Source organism: Nyctibius grandis, chromosome 2 (assembly GCF_013368605.1).
Source record: "Nyctibius grandis isolate bNycGra1 chromosome 2, bNycGra1.pri, whole genome shotgun sequence".
NCBI classification, from domain to species: Eukaryota; Metazoa; Chordata; class Aves; order Nyctibiiformes; family Nyctibiidae; genus Nyctibius; species Nyctibius grandis.
Window position 1 is genome coordinate 96,822,668 of NC_090659.1, and position 17,135 is coordinate 96,839,802.

A 17,135-nucleotide genomic window follows, 5' to 3' on the forward strand; every position below is an offset into this window, starting at 1 on the left:
TTTTCCGTAGCCTAGCAGAGTGACAGAGGTGAAATACTGAGCTCTTCCCTGCTGCTTCATCCTCTGGATGCTCCTATTCTGAGCACAGGTAACGCTGGGCAGCAGAGAAGCTTGTACCATGCCTGTAGCGCTGCCTGCCCCTGCTCAGTTCAAACGAAGGTTTTAATGTATAAAACACAATGTAATCAAAGCCTTTACTTTTCTGGTTTGTCTCTTTGTGTCACATTTTTCACATAAAACGTGAGGCCTCAGAGGGGGCTGTGTGTCTCAAGGAGAACCCCTGCAGGGCATGACACTGTGGGAAGACCACCAAATATTATTAGATCTTTTTGATAAAATGATAAGAAATACCAGCACTGAAAGCAATGGATCAAAAGAGAGGTCCAGCCTCCCACAGCAGTGGTTTAGCACTTCCATGAGCCATAAGCTCCATGTGAAGAGGTAGCAGCAACTCTTAGGGAAGGAGTTAGACACAGAACGTGGAGTGGCAGCAAATGCAGGACAAGGTAAAATCCCAACCAGAGCTGATTCTGCAGCTATAAAGCAAGACAATTTCAGAGAGAAAGGAATTTTGCTAGTGTGTCTTCAGATCCAAGGCTGGAAGCCTGGGAAGTTTTTGTTGAGAAAGTTCAGTAGCAAAGCAAAGGGTGAGACTACGGCTTTTATTCATTGCACTTAAGCAGAGGCTTATTTGAGCACTTAAACAGAGAACCTGGCTCCTCTGTATAGGCAATGAAGAGAGCAGGGAGACACGTCTGGAAGACTCTGATGCTCTCCACTGGTGCTGGAAGAGACAGAGCAAGAAGAGACTAAGACATGCCGACTGAGTGGCCAAACCGGACACCTTGACTTTCTGTGGTCCTAGTTCTTCTTTGCTACAATCTAATAAAGCTCCTTCTTCCCGTGGAGAAAGCTGCTTTTCCCAAAGTTGTTCCCAGTCTGGTGCCTGGTGTGAAACATCAAAAAGGATTTCAGTTATTTCCAATGTGACTGCCTCTTTGGGGTGCTTTTTCTCGCCCTTCACAAAGCTCTGAGGCAAGTTTTGGGTTGCCTGTGACTGCTGAGGTCATGCCACAGTGGCCACACGTTCTAACCTATGGCTTTCTAGCTTGTGTGCTGATCTCCTTGTGCTGCTGGAGTCACTGAGCTGAGCAAAGCAACTCTGTGACGCTGTCACTAAAAGCACAAGCCAGAGCACAGGTTCCTCAAACACACGCCCCCTCTCAGACAAGGAAGGACTTTTACATCCGCCCATAATATGCATTTGGGATTCCTTTACCAAGTGCCTTTTTGGAAGAATTTGCACCTCAACATGGATTTTCCTGGCTACTTAATGTTTAGTGTGGAGAGAGAAAGGGCCCTGTAGAGATGCTGTCTTTCCTTTTCAGTTTGCATTGATTTTCAGTTTATTTTCACCCTCCATATAAGGTGAGTACTTTTGCCACAGGGCTTTCTCCTAAGCTGATGACTCAGAAGTCAAAATCAACATAAAAATAGTCCCCCATCTCCTATGTTATTTTGTTCTTTTCCAATTGGAAGAGTCTGACTGTTTTCTTAAATGCTGCACGTAATCAGGAATGTTACATTTTCTTGTATAAATTATCCTTGCATTTTGAAATAGAAACAGCCCATGGGAAAGAAATTCAGTCTACATTTAATTTCTTCCATTGTTCAAGGCAAAAGTAGTGTACTTTTCTGCTGAGAAATACTCTGCTTTTGCAGGAGAAACCAATCATCAATATCAGCTTACCAGCATTTTAATGACTGCCTGTAGGTATCCCAGAAATTATAACATTCAATCATCACAAGAAGATCATGGCAAAAAATAACGGAGACCAAGGGTCCCTGTGGCAAGTGTAGCTGGTGCTGACAGTGACACTTTGGGATACCATTAAACTGCTTGATTCTGGTGATTCTAAAGGAAAATTTTAGGCAGCCTTAGGAAGATACTGGGCCTAGAAGTGCTGTCGGTGCAGAAAGTCACCGCGTGCCCAGCCCAAAGTCCCCTGGGCTGTGAGAGCCAGGAGGTGACCATCTCCTGGGATGCTCTCGAAGGTGCAGAACTCAGCGCAGGACAGGCGCTGTGAAAGTCTTTAGCCTGCCAACACATACAAGATCAGACCAGGCTCATTCTTCTCACCCGCATCACCGAGGAGATGTTTTTGTGTGCCTGTCACCATAAATTACAGAGCCGCCGGTGTGGATATTTCAGTTCCTCAGCTTCTTCCTACAAGACTGTCTTGGGGGAGCGAGGTTTATGAGCTGGTCTCCACAGCAGTTTACTTGGCCAATGCCCAAGAGACAAGGCAGAAAATGAGGAAATATCAGACTGTCTGCTTCACGCTTCTCCTTACTTAGGACAAATTATCATAATGCAATCTAGGCCTAAGAAACAGAGATACAAAGGACAAAATGTGCCAGATAACCTATGGGGAGAGTAATTTTATTGAAGTCTAGTGAGGGATAACTGCTTGTGCCACAGCTTTCCCTCAGTTGGGTTACTTAGAGGGTCTCTTTTTTCTACTTTAAATACGCAACACACAAGCAGAGTAGGATGAGATTTGTCTTGTTTCTGTAGCAAAGGAGATTACGAGACACAAAGGTACAAGCTGTCGCTGAGGACGTCTGCGAGCCTCCAGACCTGGATGCTGGGGGGATAATCCTGGGAAAGAAACAGGAGAGATTCCCTGGGTCCGTAGCCACTGTCCAAGGCAGGGTGATGGGCTAGGTGTCCTGACATCACTCGCTTGTATCTCTGAGTCTTCAATTATTCTATCAAGTTCAATCGAAATCAGGAAGTGGATTCAAAAGTTATTAGAGGGAACAAGCAGACAAGACCCAAGGCTATGAATGCACTCAGTGTGTTTCCATAAGAAGCCAGGCTAAAACGAAAGACTGGTGTTTGACAAGTTATGAATGAAATTACTTCCTTAGGAGTGTTTGCTGGTTTGCTATAGGGAAAAAAAAAAAAAAAGCTTTCTTTCATTTGTATTGAATGGCATTCGTCAGAGATTGTCTCCCAGGGATAATTCAGGAGGTGAACCTATGCGTTGTTCTGTGTAAAGAAAATTTTCCTTGAAATAATAAATACCTTGATTTAAAGACCCCAGTCCTCTGTTCCCCTGCTTAACTATCAAAGTAACGAGTTGCCCAAATTAATGTTTGCAAAATTTACCCATAAGCCCAGAATATTAACCAGGAAATTCCAGTCCTCTTGAAACTTGCAATAAGAGAAATTGGAATTACTAAAAGTGTAAAAACCAAAGCCCACATTGAGGTCCATGTATTCTTTGTTTATGCCACTACAGAGTGTGCTAGACAAATGTGTAGAGTTTGTAAAATCCTTTGGGAATCCCTGAAAAATGAAGTGGGGAAAAAAAAGATTAGCTCCTCACACAAAGGCATCATAAAACTGCTGAACATTTCTGTCCTAATTGTGCTTCGTGATGGAGTATAGGGGAAAGTTATCACAGCTGAATAAAATGCTAAACTCTCCTAGCAGCAAAATGCCTTCTTTAATGTAATAGCAGGAGTAAACCTCTCACTTCTAAAACATAGTTGACAAAAAAAGGCTCATAACTCATAAAGGTTTTACATACAATGAAGAAAAAAAAGCCAAAGCCTGTAAAGTTGCTGTGCATGAAATACCATAATCTAAATCAGCTGTTTAATTTGCACTTCTGCAGATCAGACCTAACGTTCCCATTGCATGCAGCCATAATAAAACATACTGTTCCACTGACAACAGAAGGAAACATTAGGTGTTTTCATTTGTTTTATTTCATTTTCTCACTCATAAAATATGCCTTTTGCCACCTGTCAGTGCATTTATCCTCCTCAGTTGTTGACATGGTATATGCTCATCAGAACTGAAAACGCTAAGCTTCCGAAGCAAGGGACAAAATCCCTATTTGTAGCCTTAACTCACGGGGAACAGAACCATATGTTTAGTGTAGAGTAATTATGGTGAACAATAACGAGAAAAGTTGCTGAGGGGGTTTCAAAGCAAGAATACCACAGAACAGTTAAGTGACTGCAAACGGGTTAGGATGGAGTTCAGTGCAGTATTGAGATATGTGGAGTTAGGAGTCTCCAGTGGACTTGTCTACCCAAGAGCTTCCGTTAGGGTCTGGGGAGAGTGATGGCTTGATTTAGTTCCCTAAATGCAGGCATTTAGTCCCAGCTGGGATGCTCTAGGTATCCTGCCTGGCCCGCACCCACCAGACAAGAAGGGTGTGGGTCTCGTGTAGGTCCCGTCTCATATCTGCCAGCCCTGGATAGGTGTCCTGGGTAATGGAGAACACCTCAAAGAGCTCTAGAAGCCTATATCTGTCTGAACAGCTCTTACATTGGCTAGGTCTGCACTGTGATGTGGGTATCTACGTTGTGTGTATGCACCTGTATCGCTGACAGCCTCATTTAGGTATCTGCAGTCTGGATCCCTGTGCCACCCCTCTAGTCTGCCCAAGCAGGAAAGGCAGGAGTTGGTTAAATTTGTGTTTCTTTCTTCTGTAGGGCCAGGGAAGGGAAGCTGGAACCCCCAATGCAACAGGAAATAACCCTCCCCTCTACGCATCTGTAGATATGTGTATTTAGGTGACGCATTCAAATCTTTGCTTTGGGAGATGAAATCTTGCCTTACGCCGTCCCTCCAAGTCCCAGAAACTAGGATTCACCCCACCAGCTCCTGATCCCCATCACCCACCCACAGGGCTCAGTCCCAGCATGCAGCCGAGAGGTTCGAGGTGGGAGCCTGGGCTCATGGGATGTTTGTGAGAAAGGTGCTTCAATGGCAGCCAGCCCCATGGCCTGTTGCAGCCGTGTGTTCCCATGCACACAGCATCGTCTCATGGCTGGAGAAGAAGGCATCTAGAGCAGGGCCTAAGCCCTTTGTAAAGAAAATGCCTTGTTCAACAACTATGTTTCCTTTCAGGCCAGTTTCTATTTGAGCAAGAGCCCAAGGGGATTCCCTGGGGACCTGAGATCTTCCTCTACAAAGAGGAGGTGATAGCAGCTCTCCAGGCAGCTGATGCAGTATTGGCATGGCATAACAACCCAATATTTTGGGCTCCCTTTGGATCTGTTCAAGAATTCTCTGTATCCTGGACTTTGGGTGCCAAAAGATACAATTTTAGACCTAGTTGCAGTGGATGAAAGCTGAGTTAGAAGCCAACTCATCTTGGAGCTGTAGTAAATTTGGCCTCTGGCTGATATCTGAGCAAGCAGACTCACTCGTGGAAATGATCCATTTTTGGTGAAATGCTAGGCCTATCGTTGCTTCTCCTGCTGAAAATCTGTTTCAGATGTGTGCTGGCATTTAGGCCCAGTTTTAAATTTTACTGTCCCAAGAGGTATGTGAGTGAGATGTGACGTTATTTGTTTGGGCTGCACGAGTATCTCAAGTCTCACCAGATGGCACTATGCTCAAAGGTTGACTCTGGATGGCACAGGGGAGGACAAGGTGTCCAAGCAGGAGGTGTAGAAGTGCTCATATGGAGTGTAGATACACAAGCAAGTTCCCAGTACCTGGCTGGCAAGCTGCAGCTCCTGGTGCACAACCGTAGCGTGCCCCAAAATGAGACTCCACTCAAAAGTGGGGGAAGATGTTGAAACTAAGTCATGTTCGCTTGCACGTGGGGTGGGCTCCAAGTGCTTCCAGCACAGCCCTTGCAGGAAGCACCATGTCCTGTGCATTGAGCACACCAGATGGCAACCCCATTCACAAGGTGTCTTGTGTTTTCATACTGTCTCATTGGGGTGGCACTTCTAGAAGTCCTCTTTGGCTGAAATGAGCAGTAAAACTCACACAGGTTAGCATGTGAGGAGCAGTGGCTTAGTGCTGTCAGAGCAGGGCCTGTCACAGAACACTGCTCATGGCCATGCCCCATGGAGTTAACGGGTATGGAAAGGCCTGGACAGAGGTCTCTGCGCTGGAGACAGTTCTTGCCCCTCTGTTGTAGGCACCATCAGGAGATCACCTGTCCTGCACCTTCTCTGGGGGTAAGGAAAGGTGCACCAAAGACAGAGCATAACACCTTTATTGGCTGTACTTAGCTCTGTGTAGTAGGGAGATGTAAGCAGTAATTGAAAGAAAAGGTCTTTGTCCTTTTTGGAGTCTGCTTGGGTCAAATCCTGCCTGTGTGTAACAGGTACCTGTCTGACCTCAGCCTAAAATATAGAAAAATGAGGTTTGTTTTTTTTTAAATCTTGTCATACTGTGTGTTCACCTTTCAGTTGTTACAGTGGAGCAACTGCTTTGGAAGATGTTCACAATGACAGTCCCTTCTGGTGGGTCACTGTCTGCAGCCTGAGGTCATTTTAGTGATCTCTTCCCTCAGTTCACTTATTACCTCAGGTTACTGACAGCCTGACATTTAATACTTTATTTCCAGGAAAGTTTGCCCATGCTTTACCTGACCTTTTGGCCATTAATTTCTTCCACAGGAGATACTGATTGCCGATGCTGTTCTTTTATGTGTTCCTGGTTCATTAAGCCATGCAAGGTGCCACTTGCTGCCAGCTACAGAAGAGCTCAAGACAGAGGTCACAACAGTCGTGCGCTGAGTGGGACGAGACAACTCTCTCCACTTAGTGTCTCTTCCACACGTATTTAACACTTGCCAGCAGAAGAGAACATGATGATAACATTTGAAAACACTCGCCACTTTTGCAAACTGGAACAAACCAAGGGCTTTACGCTGACGGGGAAGAATGTGAAGAGCCTTTTCCCTTTGTTTCACTGAACACCTGATCGGGCTCCAAGTTTTCCATCATACATGTGGCAAATCTACTCTTCAAGAACATCAGATCCACATGAATTATAATATGCTCTGAGATTTTCCTTAATGCACATAAGGCTTTGCTGGTAAGTCTTGCACGGGGAGATATTGGCCATTTAGTAGCTGTGAAGGCACTTCTTATCTGATCTCTATTTTTGAGCTATGAAATAGAGGTAATGACACACCTTTTTCCCTCCATTGAATGTCTGTTTAGCCTGTTTTGACTAAATTCTCCGGGGCAGTCACTGTCCTGTTTTGTACAAGCAACGTGCAGTCTGAGCACCAAGGCTGGTGGGACCTCTGTGGGTTACTGTCATGACTAATAATGAAAACATACAGTGAGTCTTTTTAATCGACACTGCTGAGTTGACTTTATTCAGTATTAGGAAAACATAAATATTGATATTTGCTAAAAATTACAGCAGATTGACCTACTTGTGAGACCCCCTGACATACAGGAACAGCAAAGAAGAAGAAAGTGGAAAAACAGAGAATAACCATTAGAAAAGACAGAGGTGTGAGGAATCTGGTTTTTTTTTTAGATGAATCTACAGGGTTCAGCTAGCTTAGCCTACTAAGACAAAGGCTAAGGGCATATATTTAATCTCTATAAATATGTGTGGGATAAAGAAAAGAACTGCTTATACAAAATTTAAAAAATGGATTTAGAATAAATGAGTATAAATGGGCCACGAAATAGAACCTGATTTTGAACCATCAGAGCAGCAAGAGTCAGGAACAGCTTCTTAGTGCCTATAGGAAATGTCTTTTAAGGGTAAATGAGAGGACTGTCAGGCACACAAGCTCTTCATCTCACCTGAAACTCCAGACCATGCACAATTGCTCTGAGTTTAAATTCATTAAATTAACTAACTGAAAGCCTGTAATGGAGGGTTGTTGGTTGTTTGGGGTCTTTTTACTGGCATTGATGTGTTTGGGATAGATTTGTTCAGATGATTTCTCAGTATTTGTGGAGATGCGTAACTGTACAGTGTACACAAGGTTGTGTGCAGTGGTCATAAGTCTGCCATGGAAAGGCCTCTCTGTCATATTACTGCTTTTGTAAGATGATGATGTGATGGAGCGTCTGTGAGAGAAGGACGCTGAACTTGAGAACTCCAGAGGGCTTTTTTTTTTTGCTAAAGGTGAGTCTTAGAAAATGGGGTTGTAACCAAACCTTGGCTTTGATTCACCACTGGAAGGTTCCCAAAGATCCTTCCACAAAACATATGGCATATATGGCATATACAGGGCTTTGCTTAAAGTCGCTTAAGATGTTTTGTCATTCTATAACGCCTGCCATCGCATTTTCTCTCTAAAAACACCTACTTCCCAAGTCCAAAGATACCTGAACACTTGCAGCAACAACAGATGGTCCCTCCAGTGCACAGTAACATTTCCAGGAACACTGATGCTCCCTTGAATTCTTTGGCTCCACATGAGCAGAAATTAAAGCCTCTGGACAGTGAGGAAATCTGGCCAGGCAGCTACAAAAGTTGGTCAGAAAGTGATTGCTTCTATTATAGTGATGGATGAAGGACCACTAAGGCAAAGCAGTCACCCACCCACTTCGAGGACCCTGCCCATTGGTACATAGTGGAAATGACAGTGTCACCAAAGAGCAAAGCCTTTCCTCACTGCACAGAGCTCTCGATGGGACAGCAGCAAATGGGTGAAGACACACACAAATGTGCGCACATGCAAATTTAGCTGTTGCCATCTAATCAGTGGCATCTGATGACCCAGAAAGGGCATGGACTCAAGTCCCACTTCTGCTGGACTCCTTGGCTGGGAATCAGCTCCAAATTTCAACCATCAAAATGTTGCTGTCAAGATGTCCCAGCTCTTGTTAAGGCAAGTGGAGAGCTGCTCAGTACAGCCAGTGGGGTCTGTGGTGGGATTCAAGTCACTGTGAGTCAGCACATGCCTTTGGCCAGCTGAATCACTCTCCAGATGCCACTGGCACATAGATACCAGTACTTGGACACCTACATGCAGTCTGGATCTGAACTGTTCCCCCCATCTCATGGCTTTGGATGGGTGTCACACCAACATACAGTAACGCATCCCCTGTGGGTTCCTGTTTGTGAAGCATGGGTGATGCTCAGAGCAGAGGCTTCCTCTCCCCACACATTGCCTGCCCACCAGCAACACTGGGGCCATAATCTGAACTGACCCAAGAGAGCAGGAGGGTGCCAGGACTGCGTGGGGCTTTGGCCAAAGTTGCTAGGTGGCTCTTTGTCTCCCAGAACCTCTTTATTTTTCAGGTGTTGCTGCTATGGCAGCAGCCACCTGTCATCCCTGCACAGGGCAAAATGTCCTGGAAATCCCCATCCATACATAGAATCCAGCCAAATGTCCCAAGTCTCAAGAATAGCTTGTGCTTTTCTCCCCAAAAAGGGCAGTGAGAGCCTCCCACTCTTTGTCCTTGAAAGGAAAAGCACAGGGTTTTTTACTGGTGAGCCAGAGACCAAAGTTTTATCCATCCAGTCCTTCCCAGGAAGGTTGTTACTGGTAGCAGTGATGTTGAAAACACTTTTGAGTGAAATCCATCTCCCCATTTTACCAGGAAATTTGTGTTGAAATGGCAACACAGGAGGAGTTGAAAGCTGAAAGACACTCTTTGTCCTCTTTGGCAACAGAATTTACTTTGTGAGGAGGAAACAGGCTACTGAAGAAAATCAAAAGAGGAAGAAATAATATGTCATGCTGCTGCAACTCCATGGATTAATGGCAAGAGCTGGAAGGTCAAAAATTTATACCCAAAGGTTTCACCACATCACTGCAGCACACAGTGTTTATTGTGCTGTTTGCAGCACTTGCGTCACCAAAACCTCTTGTCTAGAAAAACCAAGTTTTCCTTAAAATTCAGAAAGTATTTGACTAAATAGTATTCTTTCCACCATCAGTGTTTTCCATCTATAGTGTCAAATGAGGAGCTATAGCAGGAACAAACACACACTGCATGAAAACATTCTGGAAAGAAGAAACAGCCTCTGGAAGAAGGGATGAAGCAAACTGAGAAAAGATGGAAAACACAACCCAAGGCAACCCATTTGCAGAGGGAAATACCTCATCTGGGAAGACTAACAAGAGGCTTGCCAGGACAGCAAGACTTTCTTAATGAACAGGATTGTATCTGAACTACTCCCATATAAAAAAAAAAAATTTTCTGAACTTCAGACAAGGAAAATCAGAGCCACCACACAAGAAAAAAGTGTTTTGGTAGAAGCTGTTTCTAGCTAAAGTACCATGACCTTTGAAGGTCTGAAGAGGCCTTGAAACCTAAAAAACTGGAACAGATTTCCAAGGGTTATCTCCTAGCAATCATGACACTTTTTAACCTTGGTTTGTCCTACAGTCCTCTCAATGCATCTCATTCTTTCTGCCTGTCCTCAGTTGCTAGCTGGATAGCTGTTTTTATCATCAAACAAGCTGGATTACTGAGATGAATTTGGCTCAAGGTCTCAGGAACAGAGAGATCACTCTACAACCAAACAGAAACTAAACAGCCTTCTCTAAATTTTAATACCATTTCAACAGAAAAATAGAGACAATTTCTTCTGCCAGTAAAGCGCCTCTTTCACATCCTGCAGCATCAGGGGCTGAGTTGCATTAAATGCATTTACAGTGCATATAATTAAAACATTGCACACTTTCACAGAGGAGTTCAACCCACCAAAATTTCAAGGACTGGGAACATAAATCCAGGTTACCTACTATATAGGTATACCTGGGTACCTACTACCCAGGTATACCTACTATAAAGACAGGCCTGATTTTCAAACCCACTCATCCACCACTTCTTCCCAATGACTTTAGTAGGAGCAACCAATTTAAAAGTCAGGCTACGCTTTTTTAAAGCAAGCTTCCAGGTAGATTTAGGATCACAGATTTACTCTTGAAAACCACTTGGATTCATCTGTATCTGTGCTCAGCTTTAGCTCCATCACTTGGTTTTGTTCAAATTACACAAGATACTGTGGCACTTACCTTGGGTGCCAAATTTAAACACACAACTGTAGTGACATAATTTAAATGTGTCTAACATTTAGCGTAAGTGTTCTTCATGTCTTCCAGACAGTTTCCCTAAACCAAGAGGGGAGCCAGCGAGGGTAATATAACCCACGGATGGGTGTTCTTCAGAAACAACCAGCCTGAAAATGAAGCAAAGCACCAGTTGTGGCTCAGACTGTGCCAGGAGCCCAGTGACTTCTTCTGGCTCCACCCAGTATAACTTGACTTCGAATCAATGGTTTGAAACTTCATGAAAATACATCGCTGTAGGTGACCAATGGGTCACAGTCACCAGTCATAGAATCATAGAATGTCCTGAGTTGGAAGGGACCCACAAGGATCATCAAGTCCAACTCCTGTCCCAGCACAGGACAACCCCAGAGTTCACACCATGTGTCTGAGGGCATTGTCCAAATGTGTCTTGAATGCTGTCAGGCTTGGTGCCGTGACTGCTTCCCTGGGGAGCCGGTTCCAGTGCTCCACCACCCTCTGGGTGAAGAACCTTTTCCTAATATCCCACCTAAACCTCCCCTGGCATATCTTCCTGCCATTCCCTCGAGTTCTGTCACTGGTCACAGGGGTGAAGAGGTCAACGCCTACTCCTCCACTTCCCCTTGTGAGGAAGTTGTAGACTGCAATGAAGTCTCCCCTCAGTCTTCTCTTCTCCAAGCTGAACAGACCCAGTGACTTCAGCTGCTTCTTGTACGGCTTCCCCTCTAAACCCTTCACCATCTTTGTGGCTCTCTTCTGGACGCTCTCTAGTATCTTCATATCCTTTTTATACTGTGGCACCCAAAACTGCACACAGTACTCAAGGTGAGACCACACCAGTGCAGAGCAGAGTGGCAGAATCGCCTCCCTTGACTGGCTAGCAATACTATGCTTGATGCACCCCAGACACGGTTGGCCCTCTTGGCTGCCAGGGCACACTGTTGTCTCATGTTCAACTTGCCGTCAACCAGAACCCCCAGATTCCTTTCTGCGAGGTTGCTCTCCATCCTCTCGTTCCCCAGTCTGTATGTACATCTAGGGTTGCCATGTCTCAGGTGCAAAATGCGGCAGTTTCCCTGTTAAACTTCATGCAGTTGGTGACCGCCCACCTTTCTAATTTATGTAGGTCTCTCTGCAGGGCCTCTCTGCCCTCGGAAGTGTCAACAGCTCCTCCCAATTTTGTGTCATCAGTGAACTTGGGTAGTAGTCCATCAAGTCCTGCATCCAAATCTTTAATAAAGATATTGAAGAGCAGTGGTGCCAAGATGGATCCCTGAGGAACCCCACTAGTGATCAGTCACCAGCCCGATGTAACCCCATTTACTATAAATCTTTGAGACCTACCCATCAGCCAATTGTTCACCCATTGCATTCTGTGTTTATCCAGCTGTATGCTGGACAATTTGCCCAGGAGGATACTGTGAGAGACAGTATCGAAAGCTTTACTGAAATCCAAAAAGATTACAAGTGGGCATCAGATACCCAGCTGCCATAAGGACTGCACTCTGTAAGTATTGCATGTCCCTGTTACAGAGTTTTACAGATGCGAAGTTTTCCAGTAGCATGACCACAATTACTAGATATCTTTGGGACTTTATTTTTTTGATGGTAGGAGATGGCAAGAGTGAGAAGAACAACAGAAGTCATACCAAGTAAAGAGATAATTTTATCAATTTCATTTTATGTCTATCCATCAGACCTTACTCTAGTAAGAGAACAGATCTAAATTAGCATCAGACTTGTTAGCCATTAGTTCTGCGCTCTTAGAGATGTCTGCAGAAACCAAATGACTATCATTTTGATGACAATTGAAAGAGTGTTTGCAGACTTGTGGAACAAAATGATATAATTTAGCAATTTTCTGTGAGATAATAATGATGTTCTAATTGAAAAATGTACTCTGATATTTTTATCCTACATCTTTATAAGCCTGACTCAAGAGCGCAGTAAAAGAACAAATGGGAATATTTTTACTGTACCGTGTGAGAAAAAGCTCTCAAAGTTATGTTTGTGTCACTTGATGCATGTTCAAGAGGTAGAAGCCTCATAGTAATGGTTTCCTGATTTGGTCTGATAACCTCTTGGGGCAGGATCCAAAGGAAACTTTAGCCACATAAATCAGAGACAGACCTAAAGGTGGGACTCACGCATACCCATGGGTGCCCCATGCCCTGGTATGCATTGGGATATCTCCCCTGGCTTCCACCTGCAGCTCCCAAAGGATACAGGTCTCCTATGTGTTATCTTCTGCCAGTCCATCTGCAGATAGGTTATATATTCCCGAGTGTCTAAAATGGCACTGGATGCCTGTGTTTAGGCACCTGGGTTGCTTCCTCCACATTACAGTGAAATTGTTTTCCTAAGGAGTTATCCAGCTGAACCCTGGAAGAGCAGAAGGGAAGAGGAATCACAGAATCATAGAATGACAGAATCATTTAGGTTGGAAAAGGCCTTTGAGATCATTGAGTCCAACCATAAACCTAACACTGCCAATTCCCACTAAACCATGTCCCTAAAATATGATATATGAGGAAATGACTCCTTGTTTCTCCCTGCTCTGCGTTGCTGCTCCTCCACCTGCCATGATTTCAGGAGCAAGTCTGCTCTGCTTTTGCAAAGAAACCAGTCTGAAATTGCTGTGCAGGGCAGTCTGCAAGGGCTATGTCAGAGCCCACGCAGTGCAGTGGGACACTGGATATGTGCACAATTTATCTAAGCTACAGAGGATATCACCTAAAATATCAGTAATATGTTGCAGGCTAGTGAGCATGGCAAAATTAGCTAAGTGGAAGCAACACTACCTTAATTTTAAAGAGGAGACAGTGTATTTGAGGTTATTAATTGGCTGGCAGCTGCTGCTGGGGCTTACAGGGATGGCTGGAACTGAACTGCTGCTGCCCTAATTGCTGCCAACCACAATGCCAGGGAGCAGAAATGCAGCATGTCCTATTTACTGACACCTCTGCTGTGAATGAAGAGGAACTGCCAACCCAGGACTCCACAGAAAGCACAGGGAGAGTGAAGCCATGCCAGGAACCCCTTTAGCGGAGGCTTCAGCAGCTCTTCTGAAACTCAAGTAATAACAGGATCCTGGCAATTAGTTTTTGGCACATTTACTCACCTATTTTTTCTGGCCTTCTAGGCATGTGGTGTGGTACCACTAAACCCCCGAGATGCAACAGCCCAGCTGGGTGGGCACACCACTTGTTGCTGGGATCCTTCTCTCACCAAGCAGGGACGGGTGGGCCCAGGAGCTCCATGAGAGTGAAGCTGAAGATGCCTGCCTTCCTCTTTTAACCCCACCGACCACCCAGGGAAGCACCAGCTATAGGAGGAGGGTTCAGGAGCCAGGAAGGAGCATGAGGAGGAAACAGCAGAACCTAAATTCTCATGTATTCACCCAAAATGCCCCAGCAGGTCCCTCACAGCTTGCCACCCACAAGAGCTCATCCCAGCTGCTGTGAAGGAGCCGTCGACCCTCTGGCCTGTTCAGTGATTGTGGAGGTGGGGAGAGGCAGGACCTTGCAGATGTCACTAGAAGATTCCTTGGCCGTACCCAAAATGCTGGGGAAGAGGATGGGGCATCTCCCTGCCAGTGCCCAGCTCATCTTTTGGAGGGGGTGGAAGCCTGGGATGAGGAGGGTCTATGTCTCTAGCACAGCAAAGATGTGACAGGGGTGTCACATGCTGGTGGGCACAGGGGCTTAAAGGGCAACATGTTTGCTAGGGTGCATGGGAGGTCTTGCAGCTTGGGCTGTCTGTCCGTCCTGTCACCGTTCCCTGGAGCCATCACACAGGCACGGGGCCCTCCCCATCTTCTCGATCCTCATGCAGAAGAGGTGCATATTGCCATTAGCTGCATTGCATCTGCTGCCCCTGGGGCCTTTCCTGACGGTACAGCAAGGGATAGGCAAGCTTATAATACATTAATAAGCAAGAGTTTTTTATTTATAAGGCAACCTGCTCCCTGCTAGGGAGCTGGAGTCACTGTGCAATAAATTGTAATAAATCTAATGAAACAGCATGAATAAGTAACCAGCTTTAATCCTTGCTGTAGAATTATTAGGCAGATTAGCAAACGGAAAATTAGATCTTTGTTTTCTCTTCATTGTTCAAGTTTCTCATGATTCTGGAAGCTGTACAGTTTTGGGAGGAGTCTGTGAAGGATCAGGAGACATAGCCAAGGGTCAGGTTGATGAGAGTGCCTCGAGCACCGGAGGGAAAAGGGCAGATGTGTCTTTCCTTTAGATTGGGACCTGCTGATCAGGGCCAGGGCAGGCAGTGCAGTGCCAAAGGCTGGTCCTGGCACAGCCCCTCACCCCTCTCCAAACCAGCAGTACCTGGAGTCACAGTGGGAAATGACTTGGAGAAATCCTGGCCTTTGCCCTGCATGGCACAGGTTGACTTTCACGTGCCCCACTGCAGTTTGTGCTGGCTGAGTCCTGGGCAGGGATTTCTTTTTCACTCAGGATAAACATCTTCACTTGCGGTATAATGTTGTTTCAAGCCAGCTATGACATAGGTTTGGGTGATATCATCACTGACACCCATCGCTTCCCTCTCTGTTGGGCCACAGTCTGAGAGGCGGGGGTCCGGGCTGGGTCTCTGCCCCCTCCATCAGTGACGAGCAGGTGAACCAGAGCTGCCGTTGCCAGCTGGTGTCCTGCTCTCCCTGCTGCACCTCCTGCCAGCAGAAGCTCATCAAGAAGCTGCAGGCTGAGAAAGCCTTTCGGGAGGAGATTCAGAGTTTTCAGGAGACAATGAAGCTTTTGGGAGAAGATCAAGGGCTATCAGGAAAAAAATTAGAGATTTCAAGATGACCATCCAAGCCGTCTGGGAGGAGGAAAAGTCAATCTGGGCTGCCTTTCATGAGGAAGAAAAGGCTATTCAGGAGGAAGGAGAAGCCTTCTGGAGAGTGTATTATGACTTCTGAAGGACTATAATGCCTTCTGGAAGAAGGATAAGGATTTCTGGAAAGAAGAACAGCTCCTCTGGGAGAAAGACAGAGTCCTTCTGGATGAGGACAGGGTCCTATGGGCAGAAGAAGAAACTCTGTGGGCAGATGGAACAGCTTTCCTGGAAGAGGAGAGAGCTCTCTGGGAAGATGAGGATGCTCTCCAGGAAGACAAAAAAAAACCCTCAAGGAGATGAAATGTTCAGCTGGGAGGAGGCCTTTGGTCCTGAGAGAGAGGCTATCTCCAGGGATGCTACTGCCACAGGGAAAAAGAATAAATTGTTCTGCTAGGCTCAGAAATATGTGGAAAGCCATGTATACTGACGTGAATACTTTATTTGAGCAGTGCTGTGCTTCAACTGGTTCTCTGAAATAGCATCTCGAGTTCTAGGAGTAAATCAGAGTAGGGTTTTTTAAATGTGATTTGCTTTAAAGCCATTGCGCTTATGTTTTCAGGACATTATTTATTCTTGTGAGGTCCTGTAGCCTGAGGAATGGGGTAAATCTCTGTTTTCCTGGCCTGTCACCAGGTGGAGGAGTGTGGGTGGGTAAAGCCACCAGAAGCTGAGGGCTTAATGGCTGAGATCATCTTCTGAAGCTTGCAATATCTCAGCTGACTCAGCGCAGTTTGTATCAGCTGAGTCAGTGACAAAATAAGGCACCGATAAATAATAACCTTCAGATCCCCCATATTTAAGAGTCACAGTTAACACCCCTGAGTCTTAATGAGACAACTGATGCTGTTCCACCACGTTTGGGCTTTGATTTCCCATTTAACTTCCCACTGCTCTCAGGAGCATGATGGGAATATTTATCCACCCTGGTGAGCCCCCTGAATCCACTGTGTGGCTGAGAGCAGCTTTGGCATCAGCCTTGCTGACGTGGGCAGAAGACTGGGAGGGATGTTGGAGGGATTACAGAAGTCAGCAGCATGTGGGAAAAGATGCAAGCCAGAGGGAAAGTTGGCAGTGAGTCTTTCAGCAAGGGGGAAATAAATTTAGCAGCGTGGGTATGTGTGTCTGTGTGTCAGAACAGGAGAGGGTGCACACAGGGACTGGGATTATTATTATTCACCTGGTGACCTCCTGTTGCCACAGCAGGTACAGGAGCCTCTAACAGAAAATCCTTGATAACCGCGGTGCAACATGTGGTCAGTATTTAGCAATATTTTATGTGATGTTGGGTACAGAGCCAGTGCCTTCTGCTGAGCCGTGGCACAGGAATTACAGTTTTTCTTGCCTCTTGAGGAGCTGAACTCAGATGCTTCACATTTTTGAAGGCTGAGCTGTAAAGGCTGATCTAGGGGCAAATGTACGTTTGACCCACAGTACATCCAGGAACATCAGGGACAAGAGCAACACTGAAAAGCATTCATCTGACTCAAACCAGGCATT

The 17,135-nt window shown here is 45.5% G+C and overlaps 1 protein-coding gene across 1 annotated transcript; it reads left to right on the forward strand.

Annotated features, from left to right (window-relative positions):
- Positions 1-13,813: 13,813 nt before the first annotated feature.
- On the forward strand, positions 13,814-16,032 carry CCDC70 (coiled-coil domain containing 70). Its single transcript, XM_068395318.1, is given in 5 exon segments — positions 13,814-13,863; positions 15,364-15,551; positions 15,554-15,715; positions 15,718-15,935; positions 15,937-16,032. Coding segments are annotated over 5 exon segments (714 nt in total).
- Positions 16,033-17,135: the final 1,103 nt, after the last annotated feature.